The 18,237-nt window shown below is 42.1% G+C and overlaps 2 protein-coding genes across 2 annotated transcripts in view; one reads left to right on the forward strand and one right to left on the reverse strand.

Annotated features, from left to right (window-relative positions):
* Positions 1-18,237, reverse strand: part of MYO18B (myosin XVIIIB) — an 842,989-nt gene that overhangs the window by 85,449 nt on the left and 739,303 nt on the right. The gene's annotated exons all lie outside the window — the stretch shown is intronic.
* On the forward strand, positions 606-1,274 carry LOC309544347 (uncharacterized protein; the record flags this gene model as incomplete). The annotated part of the gene is made up of 1 exon (XM_082243248.1): positions 606-1,274. One exon carries the CDS (start codon positions 606-608, stop codon positions 1,272-1,274), a length of 669 nt encoding a protein of 222 aa, XP_082099374.1.

The following is an 18,237-nucleotide window of genomic DNA, read 5'->3' on the forward strand; positions in this document are numbered from 1 at the left end:
ACATGGACTTTTGGGTTTCACAAGGTTTGGAGCTGGACCCTGATACAGGGCTCATCTCCAAAGAGGGGAGACCTGGTATCCCACAGAGTAGTGCAGTTTTGTTCATTTCACAGTATCATGGTGTAGGACACAGGGGATGGAAAGTCACAGCAGACCTGATAGCCAAAGACTTCTACATTTTGCACCTTCCCTCACTCTGCAAGACATTTGTGGCCCGATGTATTGAATGCATTAGGAACAATCCTAATATTCCCAATAAGCCCTCACATGAACATCTACAATATCCTACCTCACCTTTCACACATTTACAGATCGACTTCACCCACATGCCCAAAGTAGGGAAAAGACAAGAGTTTCTTCTGGTTATCACGGATATGTTTTCGCGTTGGTTGGAATGCTTTGTGATGACCAGAGAAGACGCAAAAACTGTAGTTAAGGTTTTAACTCAGGAAGTGATCCCAAGATGGGGATGCCCGGTCCAGATAAACTCTGACAATGGACCGGCATTCGCATCTAAGATTTGTCAGGAGCTTGTGAGAGTACTCCAGATTGACTGGAAGTTTCACATTCCTTATCATCCACAGAGCTCAGGGATAGTGGAAAGAATGAATAGAACGATAAAGGACAAACTTAGGAAGGCCACAGGAGGTACTTACCACAAGTGGAAGAATTCACTGCCCGCTGTTCTGGCTGAGATCAGAATGACCCCCTCAAAGAGTACTGGTCTTTCCCCGTTTGAGATTTTAATGGGTAGACCATTTCCTACTCCCTGGACAAAGAAGCCCCTAGTGATAGAAAGAGGGGATCTAGAGCAAATACAGGAGGAGTATTGTAAAAATCTGATTGAGAAATTAAACAGTATCCATGGCAATGTGGCTCGCACTCTCCCTCTCTCTCAACAGGAACCAACCCATTCCTTGGTACCGGGTGATGCAGTGGTCGTTAAACAGCTGAATCGGAATAAGAAGCAAGAGTTCCCCTTTGGACCGCCAACCACCGTGATTGCCGTGACCCGGACCGCTGTGTTGACGGAACAAGCTAACACCTGGATCCACGCAAGTAGAGTGAAGAAGATTCCCCCCAGACCTGAGAAGCAAGACACAGGTACAGGAGGTGAAGCAGGTGTTGTAAGGCCTCGAAAAGTGAGTGAAGTAGGTGGTAAAATCTCTGAAGAAGATGTCCTCAATTCTCTTACCCCAGAATTCTGGGAAGGCAACTTGCGGACTGTTTCTTCTAGTGCTGACAGTGTTCATGCCAACATGGATCATTACTAACTGTATATACCATCCAGAGGACTTGGGGGTGTTCCGCCTCGTTTGTGGAACTCCCAGCATCAACACTAGGAATAGAAGAGAAACTGCTTATAATGATGTAGAAATATTTAATGAAAGAATGGTATTGCTTAAGCTAAAGTATATGTATGCACAAAAATCAGGATATGATAAGTGTTGGATCTGTAGTAAGTTACACCCCAGCTCTGCTAGAATTCCTTTAATAGCTTCCCCTCTAAGAGCAGTTCCTTTCCTTAATGGTATCCCCCCCATGGTTTTGTCTAATATCTCCGCAATCTATAATAATGACACTGTCTCTTTTCACATAGTCAGTAAAACTCACTCTCCAGACTGGTGTTTCAGATTAGGAAATGTACACAATAAGGGAAGAGGAGCATGTAGTGAATCCAAGTTAAATTTCTCCCTAGATGTAAATATGACATCAGTATTTACCACTCAGGATGCGGAACTAAATAGAACCATGTATAAACTTATGATTGAGGATAATAACCCCGCTTTAAAGAAGGTTATTGCTCTCCTAGCTTTAGCAGGAATTTCCACTTATGCACAAAGGGTCTTAAGCAGACGCCCTTTCTCACTTGGGAATAGCACATATATTTGCTGTGGGAAAGTTTGTTACCCTTGGATCCCCATAAGAGCAGAAGGGTGGTGTTATTTGGCCCATGTAATACCTGTACTAGGAGTGTTGGCAGGAGAAGAAGGAAAACAGCAATATCACTTAGAAGCAGGCCCTCATCCCAAATATCCACTTAGACACAAGGAGAAGCGTGAGCTGTTTACACAGGCTGACAAAGTATGGACATGGTTTCCGTCCTGGTTAGGCTGGGGCATGGAGATGATGAATAGGTTGAATAATTACTCAAGTATATTAGATGAGATAATTGAGAGAAACGCAGAAGACATTAAACTTTTAAGTGTGGAACAGAGAGCAATTAGGAAACAGCTAGAAGTTCAGAATCTAGCCATTGAATCTATGAGTGCAGCATTGACAGGACTGTGTGAGATGACAGAAGACTATGAATGTTGTACATGGATATATAATACAAGTTTTGAAATTCCAGATTATTATGACGTAATTAGTAAGCATAGGAAAGAGGTCACCAACCTCCAAGAAAAAGCCAGGAAAATTGCTGAGGAAGGTTGGAACCCCTTCAAGGGGTTGGGTGGCCTTGGAGACATCTTTGGAGGGATTTTTCAATGGTTTAAGAAGGTTGGCGCTTTGATATTGATGTGTTTACTTTTCCTTCTCTTTCTCTATCTAGTATGGAAATTTGTTGTTTTTCTAATTAGTAGAATGAGTAGGAGACACCGCCCTGGGTCTCAAAAGAAAATTACTTTGTAATTTCATTTGAAAGAGGGGATTGTGAGGTAATGAACGAGTTAAATCAGGAATCATTTTCACCTCACAAAATAGCTAAAATCCACTATTCTGCAAACGGGCTGTTTGTCTCATTTCATAAGTTACTGATAATTTGGCAAGGCTTATGTCAATAAGCCGATATTGACTTATAGAGTCAGTTTGACCTGAAAGCTGCAGAAATGATGGATTTTAGACCCTACTAGCTTTGCTGTATGTTAATAATTACTATTCAATATCATGAGATGTCCATGCTCTTACTTTATTGCCAACTTGTACGCTGTAATGATATTATTGGTTAAAATATCTTTTCCAATGCCTTTGATTACTGTGATTTGATGAGAGCTTTTACATTTGCTACGTCACTGTCTCTATATAAGAGCAGTTGCCCAAAATAAACCTCAGACTTGATGTGATAACTTACTGCGTGTTCTAGTGGTCACTTCAGGTCTCCAGCGCTGACTGAGGCCCTCTACTGGTCAATCAAGGAAAACCCAATAATACCCAACATAGACCATCATGCGTGCCCCCTTTCAATTCAGAGACCATTGTGCGTGCCCCCTTTCAATGCAGAGACCAGCGTGCGTGCCCCCTTCAATGCAGAGACCAGTGTGCATGCCCCCCTTCAATGCAGAGACCAGCGTGCATGCCCTCTTCAATGCAGAGACCAGCGTACGTGCCCCCTTCAATGCAGAGACCAGAGTGCGTGCCCCCTTCAATGCAGTGTGCCCCCCCCCCGAGACCAGTGCACTTACCTGCAGCAGCAGCGGCGGCTTCTCCTCAGTCCCCCGACGTCTCCTCGAGTCCTCCCGCCTCCTCCTCGGCCAATGGCATGGGGTTTGCCTTGCGGCCAATCAGGAATGCGGGTATTAGACCCGCTTCCTGATTGGCCAGGAGGAGGATCCGTGTGACAATAGCGAATTTTCATTCGCTATTGTCACACAATGGGTGGGCTCGGGGCGCACTGCTCTGTGCCCCGGGTCCACCCTTTGCTGAAGCCTAGGACCGGCTGCCACTGTAAATGAATAAATTAGCTAGCGCTCCACAGGTCAGATTAAAAGGTCCCCTGGGCCGTAGTTTGCCCATTCCTGTTCTAGACTATATATTAACCCAGCCACAGTCATGCACTTAACATATGCTTTTCTGCCAAACTGGTGATCTATGTTCATCATTTTCTGCACAATAAACTGTTAAAACAAACTGCTATAAATGAAAACAGTTACAGTTTAGTATAGATCTGAGATCCATCAGTTTGCAGATAGTCTCTATATTTTCTTTTATATATTTTCCATAAACCTCTATTTATTCCTAGAAATACTTGAGGACATGAAAGATAAATAGGGAGTTTTGTAAAGCCCAGGCTTGTGCTAAAATCTTGTCCTCACAAAAAGATTGCTTATGCCCTGTAAAACAATAGCCTACAGAAGAACAGTTCTGTTTGCAATGACAAGTGTTCACTAAAACAAAATACTTTTTTGTATGGTTAAGCAATGGATTTTAAGGGCAGCCTTTTACAATTTTATTGTCTGACCTAAAACGTGATCATGCAATAAGTCTTAGAGCTTGTCTAACAAAAACCATTGAGCTATTCACTGAATGCAATTTTATTTTTCAAAGCTGCCAAAGTCAGCTTGTTTTTGGAAAAGAAGGAATAAATTAAAAATGGATGTGTTGATGTAATATCAATTTTATTAAAATGTAGGGTGTGCAAGTTCTTATCAATGACCCTGACAGATACTTTAACCACTTGAGTACTAGCCTGTATATACCTCTTCATTATACAGCAATTTTTTCAGTTTCCAGTGCTGTGATTTTTACTGTGAGTTTTACTGATAATTACTTGGTCATACAACATTGTATCTAAATAAATTCTATATATTTTTTTATATAGAGGAAGCCTTCTTTTAGTAGTATTAAATAATCACTGGGGTTTTAATTATTTACTATATAAATGAAAAAACATAAAACATAGAAAAATTATTTCCTTTACTTTCTGTTATAAAAATATCAAATATTAGTGCTAGGACAGTACAAACACTTCCAAAACTGACCCGATTTTGGAGAGTAGAGACCCAAGACGATCTAATTGTTTGCCACAATTTTCTGGAAATAAAGAAATACACAGGTATTGTGATGGGTAAATAGTCACTCCACCCCAGACCAATATTTCAGTTATGGGAGGAGATACCAGTCAGACTTGCTCACTTAGGTTTTGTGCTCTGCCATCCCATCACTGAGGTTACCCTTTGCAGTGGGACTGTCCTCTGTGCGTCTTTGAAAAGACATGTTGTAAAAGGGAACAGCTGGACCCAAAATTAGAAAAAGCCTCACATACTCACAAACCCAAGCAGCTCTTGCTGGGACATGATCAAATCACTATTGGCAGGCAGTAGAATAATGCCTGAGAAGCAGGAACAATAATAGGAAGGTACTTCCTCTAGGCTGAGGTGGCAGAAATTTAAAAATGGCACCCATGGCACCAACTGAAGGTAGTTCCCAGTGCTTCAAACTGATCAGCAGTTACACTAGGAGAGCTGGACAGGGCCATAGAAGGTCCTTAACTGATCAGCAGGACCCAAAGTGGCATCAGTGATGTCTTGGTCCAGATCTGGGAGGAAATACCCCAGTTCACAATCCATCGTCTCAAAAGGAGCATGCCCTGGCATTGTCAGGCATGCATACCAGCACGTGGGGGGCATAAAATTTACTTGAGTTGCTGCAATGAAATTTTAGCAAAATGGACTAGCTTGCTGCATTATTTTTTCACTTTGATTTTCGGGATGTCTTTCAATTCAGCTCTCTGCAGGTTGAAAATTTTCATTTCCATTAAACGATTTTGCATCCTTTTATTCCTAACACATTACCCAGTCCATATCAGCATAGATATCCAGCAATTATCCCAATTGGTATCTAATGTGTTTTCAAAGTGTTCCTTTAATTTTTTTGAGCAATGTATATATACAATCCACAATCCAGTTAAACTGGGAGGTGCTCTTGTCAGGCATAGCAGGAACCATCTAGTCCACAGTGGCAAGACAGAATCATTAGCATAACTTTTTGTTATAATAAGTGATGCCAGGGAGTGCACTGAGGAACCTTGTGAGGCACTATCAAGTGATGTGATTTTAAGCAATGCAGGGTTGGGGAAGGTGGGGTTAAAAGCCAATGCTGGTCTGGACAAAAATAGTAATGAATAAAATGTGAATTTTCATTTTACTGAAAGGCAAATGTAAGGTGTTTTTTGGAAATATAATGTGTTCTAAAATGCTTGAGGGTTGCAGAAGCTCCCTAAAGTATAAATAAAGGCAAAACTTTTTTTTAGTTTTTGATAAAGTGCAGAGGGATTACAACCCCTGTCAGGTTTGTATTGCTGTCTGTGCCCCCATTAAGGAGATTCATCCTCTCAATTCGTCCAGTTTACAATTATCATTGAAAGTAAAAGTAAAACACAATCTGGGGTTGTCCCCAGAAAAGCAATAGATGGGAAATCTTCCAATGGAGACACTAGTTCTGGTGACGTGGGGGTCCCCAAGAAATTCCCTTCATTTGCAGGGATTTCCTCTCACTTCCTGTGTAGCTATGGGACAGGAAGTGAAGCGAAATCTCCGCAATGGGACAGAAATGGTGGGAAAAAAATCTGACCAGAGTTATCTATAGAGTTACCTCTCTTGCCAATAGTGCTACTTTAAATCTTTCTTTGATCTGTTATTTAACTTTTAAGGGATTGATTTACTAAAGGTAAATAAACCATTTCATTTGCTTGGTAAATGTGGGGAAGTTCTGTTCATCTACTCATGTGCAAACATTTATTTTTTTTTTTTAATTTTCTTTGCACATGATTGAGTATTCTTTACAGAGTGAAATGTCACCAAATTACTAAGCCTTAGCAAAAATGTACTTGCAACTTGAAACTTTGCTTGCAAAGTGAACCGACTGTTTGCCTTTATAACATCAACCCCCATCTGCTAAAACACAATTAATGACCAAATACAAGAAAAGCCTTTGAGTTCAGTGGGATTAGTTTTACAAAAAAAACACTAAAAAGGATCAAATAAACTATCTTAAATACACTCACAAAAAAAAAAACACAGTAAAAATAGATATTTTTTATAAAAAAATAAGCAGCCCAGGGGGCAAAGTTGAGAGTTTCTGCTTCATGCCAACAGCTAAATCAATTTTACCAAAAGTCTTATTCCGAAGGTAACAAACAACAGACCAATTTATGGTTGAAGCATATTCATATTCCCCTTTTTCTATGTCATTGTGCTGGTCTTTTATGTTTGATTCAGGTTAACTGCTGATTAGACTCTGCATAGTGACACAAAAGAAAAAAAAAAAAAAAAAACGACTTGTGCGTTTCTTTAGTTAATTTTACTCAATTGATGTATTATTTTGGGAAATAAATACCTTTTCAGATATTTTTGATGATAGGTAGCACGTCTAAACAATAAAATCACACAGTTATGAAATAATATTCTATATTTCTATTTGTAATTACATCAGGGTAAGTTATAATTTTAAATAAGTTTCTATTTTTTCAAAAAACAAACAACAAAACTAATGCCTTTACTGCAAGTCAAGGGTGCAATTACAATCCCAGTATGACAAATGTTATTTTAATCGGATATGAAATGTGCATTCTACATAGTTAGCACTAATTAAACCAGCCTTTGTGATTTGTATTGTGACTGTGGATTATTGCTGAATAGCGTGTTTTGGCCAACAGCTGAGAGAGATATACATCCAGCAGCAAATGCAACCATTTATCAACATCTCTTGGCTGCCACATGGCAGAATGAGAACAAAAAAACCTACTTGGTGATTTTGAAGAGATTATTATGATCCATGTTTCCTGATTCTAGCTGTTCAGCCAAGAGACTTGGCTCATTTTAAAAACAAGATGGTATATCATTAGGTATTACACGCTCTATTTTCTACTTTTTCCTAGGCTTCATTTTAATTTACCTTGGGTATAGTGAGTAGGGATCACCTTAATCAAAGAATTAAGACAGTGGTTTTTGGTGAATTTTATGGATGCAAAGGGCTTTAACCTCCCTGGCGGTATGATTCTTTCCGGTTTTAGGTGCTGAAAGCGGTACAATTATTTTTCTAGTAATTCTTAAGGACGAGCAGCCCAAACCAACTATTAACATATGATTTTTTTTTTTACTGTGCGTTCTTCTTTTTAACATCTCGGGTATGACGAAGTTTGAAACACAAAATCAAAAATTATAATATAATAAATAACTATAAATAAGTTAAAGAGTATATATATATATATATATATATATATATATATATATATATATATATATATATATATATACATATGTTATACATATACAGATATACATGTATGTGTGTGTATCTTATCTATCTATCTATTTATATATATATATATATATATATATATATATATATATATATATATATAAAGTACAGTAAAACTGCAGGAAAGGGTACTGGGGGGCAAACTAATATCAGTTTATTTTATTTTGCAAAGAAATCAGTGTGCTTGTGTGTATAACTTTTCAAACTTGCTGCCGGTTCCACCCCCCTGCGAGCGGCACGTCGCAGGAGACGGAAGCCGGGGCTCTACAGCATTGGGTGGAAGATCCGGCCGCGGTATGCCGAAGGGACACATCGTTGGATCCCGGTAAGTAACCTCTACAAGGATCCAGCGATGCTCCCTGGCGGTACTGGCGGTACCCAGAGTGTGGCTCGGGGTTACCGCTTATGGCAGTGAAATCCCACCCCGAGCCACACTTGGGAATACCGCCAGGGAGGTTAAATGGCTCCTGAAGGTAACAGAAGCTCCTTTCAACTATCCTGTTCCTTTGCCAAAAAGCCCCCCCCCCCCTCATTGGCCTAGCTGTTTTACATTTTTTCAAAGAAACAAAATAGCAAAAAGTGAAATAGGAAAATTAAAGCAACAGTAAAAATCAAATACGTGCACACAAAAAGTAAAAGAACACAAACTCAAAGTACAATTAATGAAGAAATTTTTTACAACCAAATTTCAAGCAACTCAATGAGGGAATTTTAGAGTTTCCGCAATGAAAATTTTTCACTGTGAAATGACTTTGCTCATCCCTAATGATGAGCAATAACATTCATTAGGAGGGATCTCAAGTTGTGGTCCATGTTTACTTGGAAGAGTTTCTTACATAGTGTTTCTATTTTTACTAGCATATAGTCCAAGAATGTGTACAGCAGCTAAAGCAACTAAGCAGTTTTGACAAATTACGGAAAATGTGAGATAAATATAGACACCTGCCTCAGAATAAGGCTTTAATTGTGAATGCCATTAAATCTCTTTAACACTCGTAAACTGGCTGTGCTTTTCTCATTAGATTCCAGTTTGCTAAGGGTCAAACCAGCTTTGCATCAACCTCTTATTACACCCTGAAGGCTTATGAGATATCTGATAATTACATAATAAGACAGCACAGCTGCCTTCACATTCACATTTTTCACAATTTTCATTAAGAGTAATGGTTTGCTTGCATCAGTAGGAAACAGGAATAGCACAACTTCCCAGAAATTGTATATAACTGCACTGTCACAAGGTCAATTTAACACTTTCTTAGATTCATTGCAAATGAAATTTAACATATGTTCTCAGCAATGTGACATAATCTGATGGAAACATGTGTACTGTATGTAGAAATCATACACTTTATGGACCATTAGTGTCATCAGTAAAAAGAATAGATGTGTGTCACTTTGACACCTTCAAAAATCTTGGTGACTTTACATGGTAATTATCCACTTGACCTCTGGAAGATTTACCCCCCTTCATGATCAGGCCATTTTTTACAATACGGCACTGGGTAATTTAACTGACAATTGCATGGTCATGCAACACTGTACCAAAATAAAATTGTTACCCTTTTTTTCCCCACTAATAGAGCTTTCGTTTAGTATTTGATCACCTCTGCTTTTTTTTATTTTTTGCGTTATAAACAAAAAAAAGACCGCCATTTTTTAAAAAGAAAACCATATTTTTTACTTTCTGCTATAAAATCTATCCAATAAAAATTGATGTGCTTCAGAAATGTAGGCCAGTATGTATTTTGCTTCATATATTTAGGGAAAAAAAAAATCTCAAAAAGTGTATATTATTGATAGGTTTGTGCAAGAGTTATAGCATCTACAAACGATGGGATACTTGTATTTTTTTTTATGTTTTTACTAGTAATGGCACTGATCAGAGACTTATAGTGGAACTGCGATATTTCGCAAGACATTCTGACACTTTTTGGCAACCAGTGACACTAAACAAGTGACCAGTGCTTAAAAAAATATGCACTGTCACTGTACTAATGACACTGGCTGGGAAGGGGTTAACATCAGGGGCAATCAACGGGGTTACCTGTGGGCCTAGCCAGTGTTTTATTATACTGTGTGAGGTGTTTTTACATGGGGAAGAGATGGAATTTATTCCCTGCTTTGCAGGAACACAAATTCCATCCCATCCCTCCTGTTAGGACACAGTTTGGCCTTGTTTATCCACTTGCCGACCGCCCGCCACAGTTTTACTGTGGCAGGCTGGCTCGACTGCGCGAAACGACATAGTACTACATCGGTCTCGCGAGTGGTGCTGGGGGACGAGCTTGTGGTGCCGGCGGCGTGCTCCCGCCCCCCACTAGGTGACGGGGATGCCGATGCACGGGGCTGGTGGCCGCAATTTCCACCGGGCACCCGTGATCGTTCCTCGTTGAGAGAGAAGAACAGTCATCTGTTGTAAACAAAGCTGGCCATTCTTCTCTCTGAAATGATTACAGAGCGTCTGTGATCCTTCTATATAGGATCACAGGTCTCTATGATCATTTCAAAATTCCCTCGCCACTACAGTTAGTAAACACTCCACTAGGCTCTCCTTTAACCCTTTGATCACCCACTAGGTTAACCCCTTCCCTGCCAGTGTTATTATTAGAGTAACAGTGCATATTTCTAGCACTGATTACTGTAGTAACACTGGTCCCCCCAAAAGTGTCAAAAAGGTAATTTAGAGGTCCGCTCTGTCCGCCCAAATGTTGCAAAATCGCAGATCGTCACCATTACTAGTAAAAAAAATAAATAAATTAAAGTTACATAAATCTTTCCCCCTAGTTTGTAGACGCAATACATTTTGCGCAAACCAATCAAAATCCGCTTATTGAGATTTTTTTTTTTACCAAAAATATGTAGAAGAATACAAATTAACCTAAAAGAATGAAAAAATTAGATTTTTAATTTTTTTTGGGGGGGGGGATGTTATATAGCAGAATGTGAAAAATATTGTTTTTTTTTTTTTTTTCAGAATTGTCACTCTTTTTTTTTGTTTAAAGCGCAAAAAAAAAAAAACATGTATCCAAAAGAAAGCTCTATTTGTGGGAAAAAAAATGGACATCAATTTTATTTTGGTACAGCTTCAAATGACCACCTAATTTTCCGTTAAATAACGCAGTGCTGAATCTCAAAAAAAAGGCCTGGTCATAAAGGGGGTAAATCTTTCCGATCCAGAACTGGTTATGAAGGCAGATCCCAGTTCTGTCTCTTTGCCTGACAATCAACAGGTGCTGGGATACATCGGGTACCCTGCAGCCGCCGATCAGCGCACATGTGCACCCTCTACCCAGAAGTACCCTAGGTACTTTAACACCCTTAAAAAAGGTAGTCCGGTCGACAAGCAAAACAATCAGGCTTTCATCTCAGTCATCCCTAAGCCAGATAAGGACCCAGGAGAAGTTAGCATCTATAGGCCCATCTCGCTTATAAATAATGATTTAAAGATACTCACCAAACTACTAGCGAATAGGTTAGCGTCCTTCATTAATCTTTACATTCATAAGGATCAGGTAGGGTTTATCCCTGGCAGACAGGGCCCTCACCAAGTCCGGCGTGCAATCGATATAATCTCTATACTACAGTCGGGGTGGTCTGGGGGGGGGATCCGCAGGAAGGCTTACTTCTTTCCATAGATCTTCAAAAGACATTTGATCTGTTGAATGGCCATATCTATTCTTGATTCTGGATAGATGGGGATTCGGCCCGAACTTCATGGGCATCATCAGGGCTCTTTACTCTTCTCCCGAAGCACGGATTAGATACCAGGGCTATTACTCTGACTCGTTCCCAATCTCCAAGGGGACGAGACAGGGGTGTCCCCTTTCACCTCTTATATTCGCAATCGCGATTGAGACTCTCGCCCTTGCACTCAGATCCAATCCAGACATCAAGGGGGTCACCTGTGGCACCCAAGAACATAAATGTGCGTTATTTGCGGACGATCTGCTTCTCTTCGTCACATCGCCTTCCGTCTCCCTTCCTATCATCTGCAAAACACTGGAGGACTTTGCGAATGTCTCAGGCCTTCAGGTTAACTTAACGAAATCTTCCATCCTGAATATCTCAGTAAAAAGAGAGGAGGCCCAATGTCTAAAATCCTCCTTCGAGTTCCTCTGGAATGAATCCCATGTCAGATATCTAGGGGTTAATCTCATGGTCAAGTTCGAGCATCTACACAAAGCAAATTACCCAGCTATCTACCAATCCCTGAGTGGAGAACTACAGAGTTGGTCTCTCTATCGTTTATCTTGGCTAGGCAGAATTAATGCCATTAAGATGAACTTGCTTCCTAGACTTCTATACTTTAGGGCTCTTCCAATTCCTCTCATCAGGGAACCATTGCACAAGTTTCAAAATTCGGTAATTAACTTTATTTGGGGGGGCATGGGTCATAGACTCTCCCGCAAGGTTTTATATACCCATAGACGGAGGGGGGGGGGGGTTGGGAGTCCCTAACCTCGGGCTCTACTACGGAGTGGCGCGATTAGCTCAGCTATCTGTGGTTTACTCTATATTTGAAAAAACAGACTGGATACAAATTGAGAGACAGGCAGTTCCTTCTTACACTCTGGATTTCCTCCTCTGGAGTCCACCCAGACTCAGACCTCCCATAATGTCCCCAGTCTTGTCCTCTTCCTACGACAGCCCTCCTCTCTTATTTCCCGTCCTCCTCTCTTATTTCCTGTCTACGACAGTCCTCCTCTCTTATTTCCAGTATGAGACCACTTTCACACTTATTCCATAACCCGGCCTTCCAACCCGGTTTGGACATCAAGGCCTTTCAATGGTGGCTGGATAATGGAATTTATCGTATAGGACACTTCTTCACCCCCAAAGGGCCCCTTCACCCTCAAATATTGTTCTGACAAGCTCAAAATGCCACCATCGGAAATGTATAGATTTCTACAAATCTCTCACTTTCTTACAACCATTTCGAAAGATGAGACACCCCCCTTCTCCTTCACAAGCTATGAGGTATGGTGCTGTAATTCAGCAGAGCAGAGAGGGGGCATCTCAATAATCTATCAGTCACTGGTATACGACCAAGAGAAGCTTCCATATATGCAGGCCTGGGAAAGGGATCTGGCGATCACCTGGGACATAGAGGAATGGAGTAGAGCTGGCTTCCGTTCCTTCCAGGGGATCGGAAGTGTTCCTTTAATGGAAGCGGGCCTAAAAGTAATGACCCAATGGTATCTTGTACCCGTTAAACTACACAAGATGTATCCCTCTTCCTCATCTCTATGCTTCAGGGGATGCCAGATGACTGGTTCTATGCTACATGTCTGGTGGGAGTGTCCTAGACTAAGAGGCACATGGAACAGAATTTTTCACATGATATACAAAGTCACCGGTCACAGGCTTCCCACCACTGCCCCTGTTGCTCTTCTGCATTTGAAGCCTCATGGCATCCCGAAATACACCCAAACATTAGTTCGCTATATACTACTAGGTGCCAAACTCTCCATAGCGGGATCCTGGAAACTACCCAGGGTCTCCATCAGGAAGATACGGAATAAAATAACCTGGATAATGACCCAAGAAAAGATGGTCAGTGTTCTGACCAATACGGTACCCAAATTTGAACTAATATGGGAGCCCTGGGCAACATATGTAGGTGTCTCACTGGTTCCCGGAGTGACCTTAAGTTAGATTGTCTTACTGCTGTCTCCTGTAGACTGTCTGTACCCTCTTCTTTCTATCCTATTCTCTCCTCTTTTCTCCTTCCCTTCCTCTGCTACCTCTGACCTTCCACGACCTAGTTCTTCTCTGAGCCCCATGGCCCCTTTCTGTGTTTTTGAGAGGTAACTAATCTTTATTACGTTAAGTTTGACATGGGAGATAGCACCCTAGTTGGCTACCAAAATGTACAAGGTGTTTCCAGCTTTTTCTTGACCTATTTTTTTTTTTCCTCTTAACCATGTACAAATGAGCCTCCCTGTCAGGAAGGGAGCTAGTTGACAGGTTTGCTAAACTTGAAGCGGCACTGTTACCTTTTAATTGCACTATGTTTGTTTTCTCATTGCCCATTGAATTTTTGGTGTCTTCATTACAGCATTGCTCTTAGGCATGCAACCACATGGACTGGATGCCTTCAATATTTTGATTGTCTTGTACTATTATTACTGCTATATCTCCAAGTTATGTTACTCTCTCAACATTTCTGTTGTATTTTTATGCTATATTCACTTGTTTTTCTTGAATAAAAATTATTGAAAGTAAGAGTGATACTCTTCAGTCAGCAGTGCAGCATCGTGAAGAATATTGTGACACCAGACGACCCTGATGAGGACCCTGCGCACATAGAAATTCAAAGGCGGTGGGCCTCTCCACGGATATTGATGTCGACAATGATCTGAAAAAATGGCGGATTTGTAAGTAAAAATAAAAAGAATGTTTCGGTAATGCAAATTTATCACGCAATTTCTCAAAGGTGAAGAAGGTACGAGACACCGTATGGATCAAGTTTGTAAGCTGAAAGAAGGGGGGCTGGGTCCAGGCCCAAAACTGGCCAACATGAAGGCCATCCGGGATCAGAGGGTTAAATAGAACTGTAGTAAGGTGGGCATGGCGAAGAGAGAGAAAACTTGTGCAGGCATTTACGCCAAACCTCCATAGTAACAAGCATAGAATCCAAGCACATTCCCTTCAACACCTTATCTGTATGCAGGATAGTGGACCAAAGTAAGGAGCAGGGATGGACCGGGAAAATCGCCCCCCTCTCAATTTCTGACCACCGCTTGGGTGCCATCCAGGAGGAGCAGGAGGCCACCACTTGGAGGTGCGAGGCATAATAGTATTTAATAATGTCAGGAGCCCAGAGACCCCCCCGTCTCCGAGGAGAGAGCACCACGAGGCCGCCACCCTATGAGCCTTGTTATTCCAGATAAATTTCAGGCAAGACCGCTGTAACGTCTTAAGTTGGGGTAGGGGGATCGCTACAGAGCAGTTTCGGGAAGAGGGACATTTTTAGAACATTAATTCGACCTAAAAGTGATAGTGGAAATTCGTCCATTGTTGGAGGGACCTAGATATCTCATGAAAGAGAGGTACAAAGTTAGTGGGGTACAGCAGAGAATGGGATGGGGTCAGTTTAACCCCCAAGTATGTAAGTGCCAGTGGGCATAAGGATAAGAGTGTTGCAGCTGAGACAAGAGATCCTGTGGCATATGAAGTGGCATGGCCTCTGTTTTCGAGGCATTGATCTTATAACCGGATATGGCACTAAAAGAGTCTAACACAGAGTGAAGCAATGGAAGGGATATCAAAGGATTAATCAAAGTGTCGTCTGCAAACAAAGAAAGCTTATATTCCCTGTGTCGCATAAGAACCCCACTGATGTCAGGATGTGAACGTATGGCTTCAGCCAATGGTTCTAAGCATAATATAAAAAGTAATGGGGACAGAGGGCATCCCTGACGAGTACCATTAGACATGGGGAACGTAGGCGACACAAAGGCAGACGACATGCGGACCTGGGCAGTGGCTGGGGAGTAAAGGGCCTCCAGGGCCTTGTAAAAGGGACCTTTTAAACCAAACCTTTGTAAAGTAGAGAAAAGATAGGGCCAACTTAGCCTATCTAAGGCCTTCTGAGCATCCAAACTCAGGACCAATGCAGGACGTGGAAATCTGTTAAGAAGTGCAATCAAGTCTATGGAATGTCTGGTGTTATCCCCTGCGTGTCTGGACATAACAAAGCCCACCTGATCCCGATCTATCAATTTCGGCATAAAATTTGCAAGTCTATTGGCCAGTATCTTAGTGAAGATCTTGTAATTAGAATTTAGAAGGGCGATTGGTCTGTAATTGTCTGGGAGTGAAGCATCTTTACCTGATTTGGGGATAACTGATATGTAGGAGTGTATGAATTGAGGATGCGGGGTCTTGCCTTCGAGCAGGGAGGCTTCTAAGTCCAGGAGGTGCAGAGCTAAGGTAGGCAAAAAAGTCTTGTAGTAGAGATAGGGCAGCCCATCAGGACCCGGCGCCTTCCGGGAAGGCAGGTCCTTGATTGTGGCAGCTAATTCATCAAATGAAATGTCAGCACTCAATTTGGAGAGGTCTGCAGAAGAGTTTGGGGAGAGAAAGGTCACGGAAAAATTCCTCAAAGTATTCCTGAGTAAAGGTAAAGCGATATTCTGGAGTAAGGCAATTGTAAAGTTTACTATAAAAAGTACCAAAAACATCAGCCATAGTGTAAGGGCAATGAGTAGGGGTACCGTCAGGTTGCATCAGTAGATCTGGGATCGAGTGAAACGGCCAAGGCCGGAGCTTGTTAACCATCATCCTATGTGGTTTGTTGGAGTACTCATAAAAACGTTGCAGAGCCCACATCAAGGATTTGACCATCTTAGACATATCCAAGGCCTTGATGCGGTCTCTTAGACAAACCACCTTTCGCAATTCCAACACTGAGAGAGAGGCCAGCAACTGCAACTCTGCTGCCCATAGATCAGCCAAGAGCTAGGTCTGAAGGCTCTCAGTATCTTTTTTCAAGCGGGCACCCTCTGCAATGCAGGAGCCCCGAAAAAAGGCTTTATGTGCCTCGCCTCCCACAGTGTCAAAATCTCGTCTACTGACCCATTATTCAGGGCAAAAAACTCCCTCGATCCCTCTGCCAATCCATCCCAGATAACTGGAGTCTGTAGGAGGCGATCATTAAGATTCCAATGACAAGACTTGGGGGGAGCAGCTGTCAGGGATACGTCAAAGGTGATAGGAGCATGATCGGACCAAGTGATGGGAAGAATCTCGGAATGGATCATGCAAGGGATTATTGGAGCTGAAATGAAGAAATGGTCCAGTCTGGAATGCATTTTATGAGCAGCAGAATAGAACGAGAATTGCTTGTGTGTAGGGTGTTTAATCCGCCAAGAGTCAAAGAGCCTATGGGAGTGGATACACTTACGAAAGGATTTGGCTTGCATCAGCAACCTGTGGGGAGGCGAGTCTTGGTTAAGAGTCTGTCTGTCACGGTAAGGGGACATAATGAGATTAAAGTCCCCACCCACCACCATAAATGGCCGTGAGAGGTGAGATGTAGTATGCAAGACCTGTTCCAAAAATTCTAATTGGCTAGAGTTGGGAGCGTAAAGATTAATCACTGTAAAAGAGGATGACAAACAATCACAGACCTAGGCAATAAATCTCCCATGAGGGTCCAGGAGAGATTTCCTGACATTCATGGGACAAGATTTCCTAATGAGAATTGCCACACCCGCCCTACCAGAGGTCACAGGCTGTAGGATCCTCTGTTCATTAAGAGTGATGAGCGATAGATCATTAAAGATCTGAACTTTTGCACCTTTGTATTCTACTTGCGATTTGTTGCGAGTTGCCAAGGTCAGTGCCTCCTTGCTGTCATAATAATGGAAGCGGACAATGACATCTCTGGGCCTAGCTCCTGCAGGTGGTTTGGGGTTCAGGTATCTATGGGCCCGGTCTAAGCCCCAGTCTATGTCCACAATGTTAGGGGCCAGGATATTAAACAGGCCCAGCAAGAAAGGGCGTAGGTTATTATCTCCAACATTTTCGGGTATGCCCCTAAAGCGCAGATTTTGGCGCCTTTCACGGTTCTCCAAATCCTCCTGCTGTAACTGTATCTGAGATACAGAGTGTTTCAAGAAGGAGTTTTCTTCCTCCAAAACTTGCACATATTGTACCAGGTCTTCAAATTTGGTTTCAAGGGCATCTGTCCGTTCCCCAATCTGTGTAATCTCCCCCCTGAGCTCCAATGACAATTTACCCACCTCTGCAGCAATGTTGCGGGTGATCTGTAAAAGCAGGACCTGCAGTTTTTCATCAAGGATAGCTGGGGTTAACACCTGCTTTGTCGATGGGGGGACCAAGGGTACCCGAAGTGTTGCACTCAGGGGGGGGGGGGATCCGCAGAGTTCTCCGTTCCCAGAGATGTGTCCATAGTGGAAAACGGATCAGGCTGCGAAATTGAGGCCGGGGATTGCAGCCTAGTGACAAAGCGATCCATGGCGGCCTGGGTGCGGGGCTCCAATGGCGCTAAGTATCCCTGCCTCTGCAGACCGATCTTTCCCATTGGGGCCTTGGAGATGTCAGAAGGTCAGGCGGCTCACCCCAGAGATTTTGGAGCGGAAAGGAGCTAATAAGGGGGGGGGGGCGGAGAGTCAGCGGTGTGGAGCTCACCTAATATGCGTCCGCCATATCGGGAAGCCGCGCATGCACCTCCAGAAGATTTCTCTTTAGCAGAGACATTTGAAGTGCTCTGCCGCTTGGAAAACCTTA

The sequence above is a fragment of the Pelophylax lessonae genome, assembly GCF_965119305.1.
Source record: "Pelophylax lessonae genome assembly, chromosome: 1".
In the NCBI taxonomy this organism is placed as follows: domain Eukaryota; kingdom Metazoa; phylum Chordata; class Amphibia; order Anura; family Ranidae; genus Pelophylax; species Pelophylax lessonae.